The 17,929-nt window shown below is 44.1% G+C and overlaps 1 protein-coding gene across 3 annotated transcripts in view; it reads left to right on the top strand.

Moving 5' to 3' along the window:
• The window catches only part of TBC1D8 (TBC1 domain family member 8), a 1,594,530-nt gene that overhangs the window by 1,210,952 nt on the left and 365,649 nt on the right, over nucleotides 1-17,929 (top strand). For all 3 annotated transcript variants that reach the window (XM_069636713.1, XM_069636714.1, XM_069636711.1), the window contains one exon: nucleotides 9,801-9,869. In XM_069636713.1, coding sequence (XP_069492814.1) covers nucleotides 9,801-9,869 — 69 coding nt within the window. The remainder of the gene's footprint in view (nucleotides 1-9,800; nucleotides 9,870-17,929) is intronic.

Below are 17,929 nucleotides of genomic sequence, written 5' to 3'. Positions count from 1 at the left end.
CAGCGAAGGGAATCGAATGAAGGGAGAACCTTTTTGGCAACCATGGCCAGAGGTGATGGTAGTGACTGATGCTTCCCTCACAGGATGGGGTGCTCACGCCAACGAGTTCACCACCAGTGGTCGTTGGTCTCTGTCGGAGTCCAAACTCCACATAAATCGTTTGGAGCTGTTGGCCATCAGGCTAGCCCTGAAGGCTTTTCTGCCATTTGTGCGCGGGAAGAGTGCCCCGATTATGACGGATAACACAATGGCCATGCATTACCTCAACATAAATGGGGGTGTAGGGTCACTGCTGCTGTGCAGGGAGGCAATGCAGCTCTGGTTCTGGGCGATAAAGCAAGGGATCTCACTCTCGGCTGTTCATCTGGCCAGAGAGGAGAATGCGGCGGTGGACGCTGTGAGCAGGCAGAGCACATTCTCCCACGAGTGGGAGTTGGTTCAGGAAGTCCTTCAGGGAATCTTCGCTCTTTGGGGAACCCCTCAAGTGGATCTGTTTGCAACCGGTGCCAACCGAAAGTGCGAGACATACTGCTCAAGGGAATTTCCTCTGAGAGGAGCTTTAGGGGACGCGTTCCTCATGGATTGGTCATTCCCACTTCTATAAGCGTTTACTCTGGTCCCCGTCATTCCTCAGGCTCTAAGGAGGTTTCAGAGGTTTGGGTCCTGCATGATCTTAATTGCCCCAGATTGGGCCATGAGACCGTGGTACCCGGAACTTCTGGAAATGTCCATCTGTCCTCTACGCCGTCTTCCCCACAGAGAAGGGGGGTCGGGTTCTCCATCCAGAGGTCAAGAGACTCAACCTTCACGCTTGGTTACTGAAAGGTTGAGATATAAGGATTGGGACCTCCCGGATGACATGATGGAGGTTTTGCTTTCGGCCAGGCGTCCGACAACCAAATCCCTGTACCTTTGCCGTTGGCATAACTTTTGCGAGTGGTGCAGGGAACACAATGTCGATCCTTTTCAGTGCTCCATTCCGATGGTTTTCTTTCTTGCTTTCTTTGGTCCACAAGGGTCTTCAGGTGGGTACCATTAAGGGTTACCTGGTGGCGCTGTCTGTTTTCAAGCGCTCATCTGAAGAATGTTATTATTTTAAAATTCCTTTGATTGCCCAGTTTCTAAAAGGGCTTAACAATGTGTTCCCGCCGTCCCCTTTTCAGGTGTCGGTTGGGATCTGAATTTAGTCTTGAAATTCTTGATGGGTGCTCCGTTTGAGCCTTTGCACTCTCGTCCTTTGAGACTGTTGACCTTCAAGACGGTTTTCTTGATTGCAGTCACATCTGCTCGCAGAGTGAACGAGTTGCGGGCACTGTCATCTAAGCCACCATTTACTTTGTTCCACAAGGGTAGGGTTCGACTGAGGGTGCGTCCATCCTTCCAACCTAAGGTAGGGTCTGATTTTCATTTGAGCCAGAAGGTGGTCATGGGCGTAATTATAGGGGGGGACAGGGGGTTTTGTCCCTCCCAACTTCTGTGGCATGCCTTTTTGTCCCCCCCCAAACTTTTGGAGGGAGGGCAGGGGGGCTGCAATCATTAATTATGCAATTGGACAGCGCAAGTCCAGCAGGGGTGCCCAGCAAGACTTGCGCTGTCTCATTACATAATGCTGAGATGCCTGGCAGCCGCGCTGCAACACATTCAGGGCTGGGGTGTCCTGCATGGCTCAGTCCCTCACCCTGGCTGGCCTGACTCAAAGTCAGCAGCCAGGGTGCAGAACTGTGCATTGCAGGATGTAGCGCCTGCGCTGCCACTCTAGCAGCATCGCTTCCAGGGGCTGCGGCGCAGAGAATCGCTTTCCGGCTTTGTATTCGTGCGACACACAGACACGAACTAGGAAGCTCATTCAGCTTGCTGGTTTCTGTCTGGAGGTGTGCGAGTGCGAAGAGGTTAGGTCGGTGTAACATGAGACGTGGCCTGGGCGGCATTTGAAAGCAGAGCAGAATGTTTTTTTTTTTATAATTTTTTATTGTGTTTGTGTATGTTGGTTTGGGGGCTGGGAGGCGGGCTGAATAGTGAGGGACGAGTCACATTTGGACAATGTGAGCATAGCTCACAGTGCACATTAAGGCCCCAGGTATGAAGACACACTAACAATAACAATCATATTCTCTGGTGCAAGCAACAACTCTGCAACGCCTCTAAAATTAGTCTTGCCACTTTTCAGATGCTACTAAAGTACCACCATCCTAATTTCAAAAAGAAGTTGGCGGAAGTTGCGCCCTCCCCAAGTAGAGTGGAAACAGTCAAGCTGAGAAAACCTGTGACCCAAAACTGTCGTACTCTACAAATTCTGTGAAATTAATTTGAGTGCTATACGCATTCCAAATATGGTGAACCTTTGTTAAGCAGTTTTTGCTCTAGATGCGCAGAAGGAACTGTATGGAATTTTGTGTTAAAAGCACACTTTTAGGAGCCCTGTATAACTTTTCCCCCTGCCGCCAAAAATAATCTTCACCAAAAAGTATTTCGAGTTTTGCGGACACTTTTTCAGGACGGTTTGGTGCAAATTAGAAAATGGGTGTCATGATTCAGGTTACAGGCCACCTAAAACTGCTTAACTTACCAAACTAAGCAGGGGAGTATCCAGAATTGTAAGAGTGGGGGTTAGGAGGGAGCAACGAAATGCAGTGTGTGGAATTCCACATGGTCTCATTGGCGCCCCCAAACCGCCCACCTCCGCCCCAATCTACTTTTTTGGTAACATTAGTGGAAGATGGCATTTTAACACACAACAACAAAAGTAAAACTGCAGGATCATTCCCGATGTAGGAAACTCATCTATTAGAGCTCTGTCCAAGCCCTCTGAGGCAAAATGCATGCAAACTTCCTAATTATTATATAGATTGCACCAACAGAAGTGACTTCACAGAAAAGGACATTGCAAGACGACACATCATCAGTCCTTGATACTTGGAGGCACCATGTAAGTGACTTTAGAATAAGTGGCCATGAATAAGTCAAGTGACAAATAACTTTTTGGTGCAAACTACCTAAATTGCACTTTTGGTATATGCAGAGCAACTCTATAGTCATTACGCTTTTCCATTATAATACCATGATACATTAACATAAGCTTTGAAGTGATTCAGAGTGACTTTCGGAGCTGCAGATAAGGCACAATGAGATTAAATGATTTGCTCGTGATCACACACTTGGTTAAATGGTGAAACTGGGATGTGGACAATTTAAGCGACCGAGCACATCTTTCCAGGTATAGTTGATATAGATATCTATTAAGGTTTTGCTTTACATTTCATGTGCTTAAATAATTATTTATAGCAATGCCTTAGAAGCAAACCACATTACATAATAAACTAGCCTTTCATAGTAAACTAACCATACACTATATACATTGTCAAAGAAATATGTTGAGCAATGGGAGTATGACTTTTGTTTTATTCGCCCCATACTGCATGCAAAGTCACAAAAGCATCATGTAGATTAATGTGAGCCTAAGAAATCCCCCGTTGGGTTTTAAAGCAATAGTAATTATTTCATAAAGCATGCAACATTATGCACCCTTCACACTTTTGATCACTCCCTCCCATTCACATTTCTAAAGGGACAAATGTCCCTGGTAATAGTGCCCCCCTCCCTCCCATCAGTATCTAATCGCTCACATTGTAATGCTCTGTTGATACAGAGCAACGTGAGGACCCTCTGTTGCACGGAGCTCCTTGGAACATTGTCCTGGCAGCAGGACACCTCTACCATTCAGAACGGGTAAGGTGTCTTGCTGCCAGGACAATGAGCGTGCTGAGTAGGAATTACTCAGCACGCGTTGTCCTGCCAGCGACACCTTTGCTGTTGGGCACCCTCTTTGATGTGCCGAACGGGAGAGGTGTCCCAATGACAAATGTCCCATCTGGCTCTTAAAAGATCCACAGGGCAGCTTTCCTTACCCCCCGCCTCTCCCGCTTGCTACTCCACTGCTTGGAGCCATTTGAACAGAGGAAAACATACCTTAATTTTAATCTGTCAGAATCTTGTAGAAAAAATCTATCAGCACTAACACATATAAGGTACTGTGCAGAACCCAAGTTTGGAGATATATGGCATTTAAAAATTGATACCATGTATACTTGGTCACCCACTGCACTGCATTAACCAATGGCTTCTGCCTTTGAATGAAAGGAAAAATCAGGGGAATTGCTGACATTCCAGTGAATCTGTTCCTTTCGGCTATGGCTTTATAGTTCAGCTAGGACAAGTCAACTTAGCACTAAATTTCAGGGATCAGGGGGTGATAAAGTCTGGTTTGCTCAATGAACGTTGCGCCACTGTTTCCATGTGTTATTTTAATTTTTTATTTTTTTAGTATTTGTTTAATCAAAATAATATTTATACAAAATGAAAAATGAAGTGAATTATTCGCAACGATTGTCATCTAGTTCATCAGTGTTCAAACAGTCAGAAGTATTTGACTCTCTTTAACTCACGATTGTTGTGTTTAAATGCTGTTACTGAGGGAACATTTTGCTCACAATGTGTTCAAGAATTTTGAAAGTTGCAATTAGCCAACTGTTTCTGTCATCTCCAATCAGTCTGTGCCACCATGTGTCTTCGTTCAGGAGCACGTGGCTCCCAATCAGGTTATTTAGATATTGTAATCTGATCTGATGGGTCCCTGAGCATGTTAACAATAGATGTCGTACGGTCTCTTTGTTTTGTTCCTACTTGTCTTTGCAATAGGGACAGTTGTGTGTCTGAGATAGGCCTCTGATGTAGAGAATTCCATTCCATGTGTTATTGTATATGTACATATAAAGGTTGTGTGCACACAGTGTATGTCAATGGAGGCACTGGGTGCATTTGTGTCGAGTGAGAGTGTATGCAAGCATATCTGTGTTGACTTTTGTGTCTGAATGAATGATAAATAATGCATTGTTTGTATTTTCTATTGGAATTCAGTTTGTGAATGTTATGTTGTGTCACTGGGTGCATGGCAGGCTGGCTGGAGAAGTGTGAGGGCCCAATTGATTTTTAAAGAAAGGCCACCAGTCTTATGAAAGTTATAAAAGAGCATCAGCAATGGACTCTTGTGGTTTAGTAGTCTTGTGTTATCCCTCTTTGATTTAGGTTGTTTGACCGAGGTACAAAGTCACGGCAAAATTGAACGTAGTCATTTTCGCTGCGAATGCGATTTTACCTCAGTACAAACAAAAAAAAACCATGTCCCACCCCCCCAAACCACCAGTACACCCATAAACCCCCCTACTTACCTTTTCTCCATCCGTCGCTCTCCTGTACCCTGCAGCGTCCGATCCATCCATCTAACTCGGGTCAGATCTGACGCTGCAGGGTCCCTTTTTCTTCTTTTTTTTTTGTTGGGTACCCTGCCATCAATGCTGAGAAAGCGGGGGACACCCCCGTAATCCCCAAAGTAAAAAATACTGAACATGAGGGGCGGGGGACACCCCCGCAACCCCAGCTCTCCATCTTCATTATATTCGGCTTCAAACTAATCGTGGTGACCGAATTTAGTCACATCTATCATTCAACCAAATTGTATCAAACAATTTGGCCAAAACGATCTCGAAGAGCCAGCACCCGCCCTCCTGCCACCACACCCCTGTCCCCCCAACATTTTCAGCAAAGTTACTCCACTGAAGGTGGTACTTCCTGCTTTCTATCCTCCTCATCATCCTGGCAAGGAAGAGGAGAGACTCCACAGGTTGGACCCTAGGAGAGCTTTGAGCTTTTATAGTTCTAGGATGTCCAGGGTCAGAGTGGATGACCAACTTTTTGTGGGGTACACTAGACACCGATTGGGCCAGGATGTTACCAAACAGAACTTGTCCAGGTGGATTATCCTCACCATTGCTGAAAGTTACAGATTGGCTGGCAAGGACCCTCCTGGGGGTTTGGGAGCTCTCCACCAGGGGCGTTGCTACATCCACAGCCCTGCAACGGGGAGTTCCTGTTTGGAACATTTGTGAGGCTGCAACGTGGGCTTCCATCCACACTTTTGTCAAGCATTACTCCCTCAATACTTTCCATGGTCAAGATATGGCCTTTGGTAAAGCAGTGCTTTATTCTGCCATCTAATTGGGTATCTCTAAATTCTTCTCCCTTCTGCAATCACTGATAGCGCTTTGGGAGTCTGTCAAAGATGTGTAATACGTTGGAGGACATAATCCACTCAAAGAACAAGTTAATTACCAACTGGTAACATTCTTTTGACTGGATGTTCCTCCAACGTATTCCTCATCGCCCTCCCAGCCTACCTCTCTGAAGAATTTCCTATGCGATTGCAGCTTGCGTTCCCTCAAGGCTGTGTGCAGTACAGAGGGCACTGTGTGCAGTGATGTCACGCGTTGGGGAGGGAAAAACATGAACTGAGGCTACGGGCACTATGCGTGCTACTTATAACGGTATTACCCAAATTGTTTGTTTACAATTGTTCGAATGAACAATTGACCGAATTTAAAGGGTCACAATTGATATATGGGTTTTGGGGGTTTGGCGTTTCCCCCCACATATATGTTACAATTGACCTTCACAATTCGGTCAATTGTAAAAAGGTCAATTGTAATTCGAACAGTTATAAAACAAACAATTTGTATACAACCCTTATAACATCTCATGACGTCGCCCTCGACGGAGGCCTTCGAGGGACATCGACCCAACGCAATCAACGCCGGACGCCCTCTGACAAAAAATGTCCGAAACCGCACACAGTTGTGGACATTACATGTCAAAAATGTGAAATACGTTGGAGGAACATCCAGTCGATTGAACGTAACCAGTTGGTAAGTAACTTGTTCTTCTGGGAAATGGACAATAGTGATTTACAGGATTAACCTAACTGCATCCCCCTCCCTTGAGAACTGTCCAGACTTTTACTACGAATACAATTAAACTGCCCAACCCCCATCACACAGTGGTGTCTGTGATTAGCTGGGGACTTCTACTTTATTGAAGAAACCTAGATCGTCCACATTGGCGGCATATATGTCGAAATTTGCGGATGTTTGTGTGTCATGTTTGAAATGTTCAGCATACTTCCCAACATGCTACAAACCTGAAATTTGGCATGTGGGTAGGTTCCATGGTGTAGACAATGTAACAAGTATAAAATATAAATATACCTTTGTCTATTTTTTTTTGTACGAAATGCTGTGCGAAGCACGGGTACAACTGCTAATTAATAATAAAACATAGCCTTCCCTGTTTCGTAATTTGCAATACTACACACCTACTTGATGATTCTATGACTGACTCCTTTGTGGCTGCTGGGATCTGTGACTAATTCATAATGAACCTGCTTCTCACAGAGGATACAAAGCATGATGCATAAAACTGTCCTCCCATCTAGCAGCCCTCTTGCAAAGGTATGAGTGCCTTACTGCTTCATTTCATTGTTTATTCCTCGGATAACATCTCCCAGCTAGCCATAGCATGTTTCCTTATGAATCCAGAACTTGTGATTGTGACTCAATTTGTAGACTCCTCCTCCTGATCCTTGTTAAACACACTATTGGAGATCATAAATTGGGGCCCCTTGGTTATCTACTGATGACACTACACCTCCACCCCAACCCATCAGTTATAGTAGTAAAGTAGACAGTGCTAGAGTAAGCAAAGCTAAGCTCAGCTGGCAAACGGCAACCTCCTGCCTCACACACTTCAACACCACCAGTCAATGCAACAAAATCCTAATCACAAACGATAAACAAGAACAGGAACAAATGCACACAACTTTGCTCTCCCCAATCCCACCATTTAGCACTTCAAATAAAGTACTACATTGAGCCCACATCCCATTAGACATATATTACCTCATTAATAATGTGTGAACTACATCTGGCGAGAAGTTAACTCCTGAAACCTCAATTGCCAACCAAACACGACATATTATTTGAAAATCATTATAGACAGATGTCATGTCAGTGTCTCCGAATAGCAATGCGCAGGTTACACATTGGAGAAAAAATGTCTGTGCCCATTAATGTCGACTCAGAGCCTAGCAGGTGGCAGACGGGCATACATGATGTTTTTTCTTGCACAAACCCCTTCTTCATTGGATCAACAGATTGGCACTGCTTTTGCATTTCAATGCTATAACATGGGTAGAAGGAAATTCTTGCCCCTTGACATTTGATTTCTTCTTTGTTCCTGGCTGCTGGTGAGGATCCATACTTTGTCCCGATAGTGAAGAAGTGTAACCATAATGTTTGTGTGTTTTGCATAAACTTCAGAATTCAAATTGTCTCCAAATGCGTCACATTTTTCCAATTCTTCTAAACCTCACCTCACATGTTTTGATCTCCTGTTTGGTCTGAGACATTCTCCCGGAATATATAATGTGGGAGATGGCATCAACGTGAAACCTATAATCCAAATTAAAGAGGGTGTTAGCGGCACATGTGTCTAGCAAATGGTGTGTGCTGTAAAGGGAGTGATTTACCTATTTCAGAATGCTCTTAACTCTTAAGAGGGGGGTCAGTTCCAAAAAATCATTAGTCATGGAAGAGGGTAGCTCTTAGTACCTCCTATTAATGAGGGATGGATATGCAGAGAAAAAAGAATGTAGGGATTACTTACATTTACCGTGCATTTAACTAGTAGTGTCATGTCTTGAAAGATTTAGTAGAGAAATACACTAACAGTCATAAACATAGATGAGAGGTACATAAGAGAAAAAAGACCATGCACACACCGTAAGAATCATGCATTTAACAGTATTGATAACATTCTGTGAATTCCCATAAGAAGGTCAGTTTTTTGCTTAGCAAAAAGAGTCCCAAAAAGTGACAGATTCGCTGGATTGTGTCCCACAATGGAGAGCATGAGGACCAAAGTGAACCATCAGGGCATACTTGCAGAAAGCATGCCTTGCTCTGAATGAAGGGCCCATAGAGAGAGCGGGAGAACAGGGGTTTCATAAATAAGTCTGTTGCAAATTGAAATGGTTTGCTAATGTTGAATACGGCAGCAGAATTGACCCACCTTGTTTATCTGTACATTTGGGGAGCTGCAAAAGTGCTGAATTACTTGTTCACACTGGGATTGAAAGTAGTCCAGGATGTGTATATTTCAGCTTCTTCAGCAGTGGGAGTGTACCAAAAAAAACATTGCTATGTGAAATGGTGAACATTTCACTCTTTCCCTTCTCTCACAGAGAAGTGTGGTGCCTGCCTGGGTGCAAATGGTGCAAAAAAAGGCTAAGCAAGAATTAAAGGCTGCATGGAAAATTTGTAATGGGCTGGGCACTGAAAGCATACATTTGTAATGGGCTGGATGCTGAAAGCATAACATTTGGTTTAGTATATGAGGATTTTTTTCTTTTATGCTCTAAACACAAATGTATATCTATAAATGTAAAATGCAGTGAGTATGTGCAAAAGCCCAAATTATTGACTTTGCCCATTCTTCCTACTAATGAAGTTGAGTTTTCCCGATGGACTGGACTGCCAGTGGTCTTGTTCAGCTCTAGAATAGAAGTCCGCCTTATAAATGATACAAGTAACTTGCTGGTTGCCTTCCCATGTGGTCCAACAAGATATCATGACACCGGCTTTTGTACTAGGAATACTTATTTGTGAATTAAGCGGCACGTGTGCACCTTCCTTGTTCTGTATTGTACATTATAATAAGGAAATGTATAGTATATCTGTTGCATGCTGCATTTAATAAGATGGTTCAATATATAAAACTACTGCAAACAATATGTACGTAACCTTTTTGTTTTCAGCCTGTTTGAATTTCCAATAGCTGAGTTCACTGTTATTTGTTTCTCTCTCTCTCTCTCTCTCTCTCTCTCTCTCTCTCTCTCTCTCTCTCTCTCTCTCCAGCTCCGAGTTGTGGCTCCAGATGTTTCATTCCCACTTGAAGATCTAGATGAACTATATGACTTGTTTAAGGTGAGCATTGGCTTAAAACTTTACATCTATTGTCTTTGAGAAACTACTTTTTCCTATCTTTATGTAAAAATGTCAGCCTTATTTCATAATGAGGGATTGTGACTACGTACTTCAAGAGATCAGATTTGCTGAAAATGTCTCTGATGTCCCTCTTTTATTACATTTTACTTTTATTGTATTGCTTTGAGGTTACGTTGGAGGAACATCCAATCGAAAGAACGTTACCAGTTGGTAAGTAACTTGTTCTTCAGTGGCTAACCCAGATGCAGAGTGCTGTAATTTCTTGGATAAACGTATTCCCAAGCATCACCGCCATACCCATAGAACTAGAGCAACACTCAGAATTTGGGTACTTCCCCTGCACCCATCAACACCACAGGTTTCTCATCCTCCTGTATCACACTAATAGCAACCATCCCCCTTTTTCTTGCAGGGCATCATGCAGCGAAGCCTGCAAAATGGCAGAAGAGCACTATACAATACCACATTACATTACAAAATGCCATCGATTTTGCTACTGTCATTTACAAGTTTTTGCAGTGCTTTTTTTTTCTCATTACATTTCGAAACGGTACTTCTGTTCTTGTGCATTTACGTTGACTGTACCTTTTAAGTCCTATCACTATAAATATGATTGGTGCCATGACATACATGGAGGGCTGATCCAATCACTTCACCTACTTCGGTGACCCCAAGCAATTCATACATTAGTGACAGCTGTATGTTTTTCTCGGAGTCATGCAGTTGCTTTTACCATGCAGCTGCAGTCTGCTTCAAATGGCTTATCGCAACAACTTTTGAGAATTCGGGTCTTGCAACAAGTGCAGACAAGCCTTCCATTGTGTGCTCTCAGATTCTTCAAAATACTGCCTCGTAGAATATTTGTTCCTGTCATCTTGTGGAATATCTAGATAATCTATTATTTATATTAGTCTGAAAAATCAGGGACACTGTTGGTCCATCATCGAGTGGCACAAACTGGGTTAGTGCCAGTCGTCCGATCTTTTATGACAACTGTGGATAAAAATCCCAACCCACTTCATCCACATTAGATTTTCTTCCAACTGTAGGTCCTACTCCTATTCTTTTTAACTAATCTCTTGGTTGATTATTATAAGCACTGTGTAAAAAAATCTCTCTGCTTATTTTTGTTTCGCACATGTGCACAGTTAAGGTATATCAAGGGTTTGTAGTTTTCTGAAAATATGAAACTTGCTCCACTGATCTTAAATTCCCCACACAGACCTCTTAGTCATTCAGTCATATAGATCTGCTTACCAAGTGGACAAGATGGCAAAAGATAATTTTTTGTTGACTTCAGGGCAAAAGAAAAACACACAGAATAGTATTATTGTTAATCAGAGATGGTCTTTTATTTTTTTCTAAATGATTTAATCTTATTTGAATTATACAATGGGAAAGATAAAATAACTACAGATTTATGATGAAAGGCACGTGCCGTTGAATGATTACTACGAATATCAGACCAAGTTCGTTGAAGGCGTGGTGCAATTCAAGCAATTTGTTTTATGAAATATGTTCCTCATCTAAGGCCCTAGATCCTGGACTGATTCACTTCACCTTTTCATCCAAAGATAGCTTCCTTTCAGGTGTGTTGCATACCTCAGACCTCCAGTGCTTAATGGAATGGTTGGACAGCTTCCAGGTCTGTGAGATCTGTTTCCGAGCCAGCATGCTCAGTGTCTTGAGCTATATTCTCTCCCGATGTAACATGTAGGCCTTTGTCCATACCTATGATGAACACCACACACATGGCTGTAATTGTGCTCCTCAGAACCCCAGTCATAACTGTCTTAACCTAACTCCAGACATTGGTGAGATTCTCACAGTGCCATAGCATGTGTATTGGTGTGCCTCTAGCATATTATTAAGACTAGTGAGTGTCCTTATCCAGCAGACCCCCCCCCTAAACATTGTGTCTGGTGTCCAATGTGTTTTGGGTAATATTTTGGCTTAGAACGCTCCGATACCCATTTCCAGGGAGGCAATCTTTATGGCAAAGCACAAGGAGAACCATTCACCATGAGCCACTTACCTTTCAAGATCCTTTGATCAGACCACTCGCGAGCCTCTTTTGATTTCTCCATTCCCCTTGAGCATCACATAAATGATTCTGCACCATGTAGTTTCCTTGAAAGTCATTAGGTCTTCCGTGGCTGCATGCCTCGATTAATGGGTTTGATTGTCCATTTTCAGAGATACCAAAACCCCTTGAAGCTTACTCCCATCAGCTTGGCAAAGGCCCACCATTAGCCATCACTCAACCTAGAAACCGGTTGGGCCAGAACATTGTTTTGCCCTTCTGCATCACTTCAGGATTACAATAAAGCAAAGCTGCCAGGAACAGATGAGGTTCCAGGCCGTTCAATTTGCAGTTCTTTGCCTAGGAGGATCTCCGGGAGCCGGTCAGCAAGTTTCTTTAAAATGCCGTAGATGCAGTCCTCACCAGTGCATCAGCAGGTAGTACACCTGCACAGTTTGCCTCTGTATTTGCCCACATATCATCAATGTAATTGTCTCCTCGATTTGGAGTCAAACGATGAGTAGGTGGCTTTCTGGACCCACCCGCTTGCTCATTTCTCAGCATCATCAATGTGCAGATGTGCCTCTTGTAGGCACGACACGTCACATCCCAAGTTACTCAGGTACAATAATCCTTTCTTGCATTTCACGTAACAGCTGACACTTTTAACATTCCAAGTCCCAAAGTCGTCATTTTTTATCAATGTGCACAGAGTACCCATAACCGACAGTGCTTGTTCTCCCCTCTTCTTCAATGCCACTATATCCTATAATAAAGACTCAGTGAAAGACAATACCTAGTAATTAAGATGGTATGCCAAATGCAGCCTCTGCACCAGAATCTTTGAAACAATCTAGAACTACTTGTAAAGTACTCAGAGTTCAAAGTCTATTCTGTTATAGTAACCACTTCTACCTGAATCGAACAGCTATTATAAATCTACTGCATCAAATACCTCCTCTTCACACTCTTACTGCTGAAGAGATTGCCATTGTCGAATTGGTAGAAGACTCCAAATGATCTTCTTCCATGGTGCATTTTTAACCAGACTCTATTTTGTCCTTTGTCTTGTCTTATTCTGATTTTGGGAGATGTGGCAAACCAGAAGGAGGACTGGGCTACAATGTGCCATGTCAACTGGATGTTTTATTCAAATAAAAAGATAATGCCTGGAGAGGGCGCTAGAGCACCCAGCCAAGATGCCCACGGGCACGTCCGCTCCCAGCACCAAACTAAGATCGAGACACGATCCGGTCATCTCCTCGGCCGATCAACACAATCGAATACGGCCGCGACCTGTATGAAGACCTAGTGCATAGCTGTGTGAAACCCTGAGCCTGCAGGACCCCGGGAAGCAGAGATATGAGCAGCGACACCAGAGCCCACCTGTGTCCCGCGGCCCTCGTAGTGTGGAAGCTGAGCTCCGGAGAGGAGGCAGTCCTGAGTAAGAGGCAAATATGCATGCAGTGGTGCGCACGTCGGAAGGGAAATATGGCCAGAAGTTAAAAGCTGCGGCGATGATGGATGTGTGAAGAGGCATATGAGACTCATGTAACCTGTGAAGGATGGCACGCAGGCCCCTGGACTGGCGGTGACGCTCCATGGTGTAACCCACAACTTGGCAACAGCTCGCCCAATAAACGAGCGGGCAGCGGGAAGAGCAATTGAGTGGTGCGGCGGCAAGCTTACTGGCCCGCCTGGTTCACGGTGAGGGACCAGCTGCTCTGCAGATCACCAATGCATCACATGGAGGAAACGCATGGAATTTCCTGACATCTCCGGAAAGGAGACACGGTTCATGCTGTGAGAAGGGCGCTCCAGCACAGTAGGGGGGAAAATTACAACGGAGTGGACCAGGAAGCGCACAGGGTGCATGCCTTTAAAAGGGCCTACTGGAGACGAGAGAAACCTGGGGAACTGTACTGGGGCCCCCATTCTTGAGGATCAATCTGCAGCAGCTGGGGACCCCTGTTAGCGGTGGGGTGAAACTCTGCCACTCCCAGGAACGGAGGGGCCTCATCCACTGCGTGGACCACAGGACTACATCACAGGGTCCTGGAATTGAGGCACTGCCCAGGGATACAACTCTTCCCTCACCCCCTCCTTTGACGGAGGAACGGATTGACATACCTAACCTTGGGGGAGCATGCGGTCTGCTGCACCAAGACCCATTAAAACTGTGCACTAACAGAAAACATTAAGAGTATTGGAATAAGCAGATGAAAGGGGGACCCCTCGGGGAATAAACCAGTATACACCTGACCATTTCTGAATGGGAAGGGGTGGGTTGAACACCTCCAGCCTGAGGCAGTGAACTCTATCAGGAAACCAGATCACAGATGGCAATAGGTCGTTAGTAACTGACGCAGAAAATGGAACTCTGAAAGGGAAGCAAGCCCCCTGAGTGGAAGACCGCTATACACCAGGCAAGATGTCCAAAGCAAATAAAGGGGGGAAGCAACAGTCCAAACTCCACTTCGACACCCCTACCCAGGCCAAGAATAATGAGACCATGGATTTGCGCAGTGTGTGCCCTCAATCCACAACCCACGAGACAAAGTAGCTACAGGGCGACGATTCAGGGGTCTTATCACAACCAATCGAAAGAATCTTTAGATGACATGTCATTATTGGAAAGTGACTTCTTAGCTATAAAAGTAACATTGAAGGATCAAATTGATTCCAGTTTACATGCTTGCCTTTTTATTAACACTTATTGGAAACCTGCTAGAGTTCATCTCTCAAATTATTTTGATACACTTACGGACATCTTCATCACCAGCGTTTTAAATTGAGTTTGTTGAGACTCTGACATTTTGCTTGTTAATAATGTGTTTTTCCATTCCTTAAGCCGTGGAAGGAGTTTGTCGAATGTTATATTTACTTGGGGCCTACAAAGAATTAATGGTAATGTTAGCAGAAGCATTTTGAAGCACGGCTTATTTTCTTCTACAATTGATTATATGTTTGCTACTAAACAGATTTTTTAACAAATGTAAATCGTTTTTTTTAATTGAGGACACCTCTTTGAGTGATCATTCAATTTTGCAACTTTAGACTTGGAAATCCAGAACAAAGTCTCTTCTAACAATTTATGTAAATTATTGATTAATCAGTGGCAAAATAGACTTATTTGGCACCAGAAGGTAGTTCAGAATTGTGACAAATCGCTGGATGTCATCATTTATCCCCTGGGGAGAACTCTTTCCCACGAGGCCAGAGAGGTGAGGCCGCTACCCGATAATCCCTCTGGGGGTGGTATAATGCGGGAGGATCTCATGGGGAGGGACTCTCGCTCCCCCCACCCAGGGAAAAGGACGACCATCTAGGGTATAGCCCTGATGAGAACATCAGAACCCCACACACTCTAGCCTCTCCTTTTTCAGCTAACCTCTTTGCAGACAGTAGACCTGTGTACTGTTGTAAAGTAGACTACCTCAAGGTCTTAGAAGGTACTGAGATAAAGAACATCATTAGGAACATAGGTCATTTAAGTACTGGCACGGGCTAGAACACACGAACAATGAAGAGCAACTGCAACAGTATAGACTTCCGCTGAGGCGGTTCCTTTTATGCCATACAATCCAAAGAAGAACTGCCAGTTGTAGAGACACAGCCAACCAGGACGAGAGATCGTGAAGCCCGGCAAGCACAAAGGAGGCACAAAGTAGGCCAGGACGAAGCCGAGAGCAGTCCGCTCTCGTAGTCAAGCGGAATACGGTACTCATTTCCCTAATGGCTTCCAGGCAGTAACGCAAGGCTGGCCGATGGTGACGTGAACACAAGAGGCAGCGTCCAGACCGTCGCTCCATGGGTCGGGAATGATATCCGCAAAGTGAAGGCACCAAGACACGGAGGTGACCATGCAGCACACAGAGTAGGAGCGAGTTTCCAGGAAGAACCGGCTGCACAACCTGGGAACGAGCAAAGTAACTGGAGAGGTGCAGGGACCGGTAGGTGCTGGAAGGTACAGGAGACAAAAGCCCTGTATGAAAATAGTGAGCAGGACTGTCTTTTTCATGTCAGCACTTGGCAGGGAAGTGAACCAAGTGGGCTGAACAAAGAAGAGGAGAAACAAGGGTCAGAGACCCAAACCAAGAGAGTAAAATGAGTCATCTTCCTTGTGTCAGCACCTGGCAGGGAAGTGGACCAAAAGGGCCAATCCAAAGAAGAAGAGCAAGAAGCCAGGGTCGTGGACCCTCGTAACACTCAAAGATGGGTGTTGTAAGTGTCAAACTTAATGAGGAGAACACCAGGGTAAGGGAGTCATTGTTGTAATAGATGGAGATGGGAGTCATTTGGACCAGGAGGAAGGCGCAACAGGCCTGGGAAAGGGAGTCATTCCCCTGGGTCTTTTTGAGACTGAGATCAAACGCCAGGAGAAGGGAGGCATTCTCCTGGCCTACAAAGTAAATATTGTTTGGAACTTCGTGACCTGGAGAAGGGAGTCATTTCCCCGGGTCTTTTTGAGACTGATTTCAAACGCCAGGAGAAGGGAGACATTCTCCTGGCCTACAAAGTAAATATTGTTTGGAATTTCGTGACCTGGAGAAGGACGTCATTCCCCCAGCTGTTTGAGATTGAACGCTAGGCAAACTGAGGCATTCTCCTTGCCCCCCAAGGATACATTATGTGGAGACTTGGACAATAACTCGGGAGAATGGAGGCATTCTCCTGGGATCAGAACAATACTACTTTATCTCTTTAGGTTATAGTTTAAGGGCCAGAAGTAAGGTTTTCTTGACACAGGGCGGTGGACACTTTTACTAGAACAGACATCGTGAAAGTTACCTTAGATCTTTAGTTGAGGCAGGAAACCCCCTCTTAGTAATAGGTAAAGATAGGTTTTCTCTTGCTTTCTTGTCTAATGAAAGTCTCTAGCTCTAAAGATGACACCTTTGTTTCAGAGTCCTTCTGCCCCCTTACAGAAGTATAATATGGTGTTATCTAAGACTGTCAGTGAAGCAGAATTCTTTGATAATCGTGTGTTTTGTGACCCATCTGTATTTTCTAGATTTGTTGGGGATTCTGTAGCTTTGGTGTCTACTGAACAGAATGTATTTAACTGAAACACTGTTCAACGCAGACCTCATGCATTCGATATTGATGTGCAACTCAAAAAAGGGAGCTTCGTAGCTCTTTGTGTTTGCTTGTGGATAAAGGTAATATAGATACTCAAATGAAGAAATCCAAATTAAAACAATCCTATAAAAATGTGATTAAATCGCACAATCACCTCATGCTACAAAGAGATACAGAATTAATGCTGTCAATTTTAGCTTGCAAGCAATATCAAAACATCTGGAATTTAGTTAATAAATCAATTCTTTACAGATGCACTCCCAGATTAACTTCTCAAAAAAGGTACCAGGCGCTCCTCTCCAGAAAGAACATGGCCTGATAACCTGTTCTGAGATGAGTTTGCAGCACACACTTTTTGCTCACTGTACCTTTCACAGATGGGAAATATCCATTTGCATATCAGTCTTTGTCCCGCCCACATGGGCAGTCCAGCACCAAAATGCTATGGCAATTCCTCTCTGAACAAGAGTACCCACAGCAAACCCATACACGTGTTTCAGCCTTGTTGGGCCTCATCAGTGAGGTGAAGCTGTGCCTCTCTGAGCACTGCCAGATTAATCCTATTTCAAAGGACAAATAGAAAGCCGATTACACAACTATAGATGATAGGCATATACCCTTATGCAATGATATTTTGCATTTGTGTTATTCTTTATGGTACATGGATATCTCAGAAGAGGATATTTGAGAAATAATTAAGGAAGTTAAAATGTCCATGCCCCAGGTCCTGATGGGCTTTCCAATGTCGCGTAAAAGGATGAGCCTAATTTATGGACCTTTTTATACTGGGGAAATTATTTCAAAGCATATTATCCACTCACACCATTCCTGGTTCATGGAAACGCTCTCACATTGTGCCGATGTTAAAGAAGGGTGAAAGGCTGAATCCTATGAATTACAGTCCTATTGCCCTCCTTGATGTTTTGAGTAAAAA

Source organism: Ambystoma mexicanum, chromosome 7p (genome assembly GCF_040938575.1).
Source record: "Ambystoma mexicanum isolate Mex_15411 chromosome 7p, UKY_AmexF1_1, whole genome shotgun sequence".
Classification (NCBI taxonomy): Eukaryota; Metazoa; Chordata; class Amphibia; order Caudata; family Ambystomatidae; genus Ambystoma; species Ambystoma mexicanum.
This window is presented reverse-complemented; position numbering and strand designations above follow the sequence as displayed.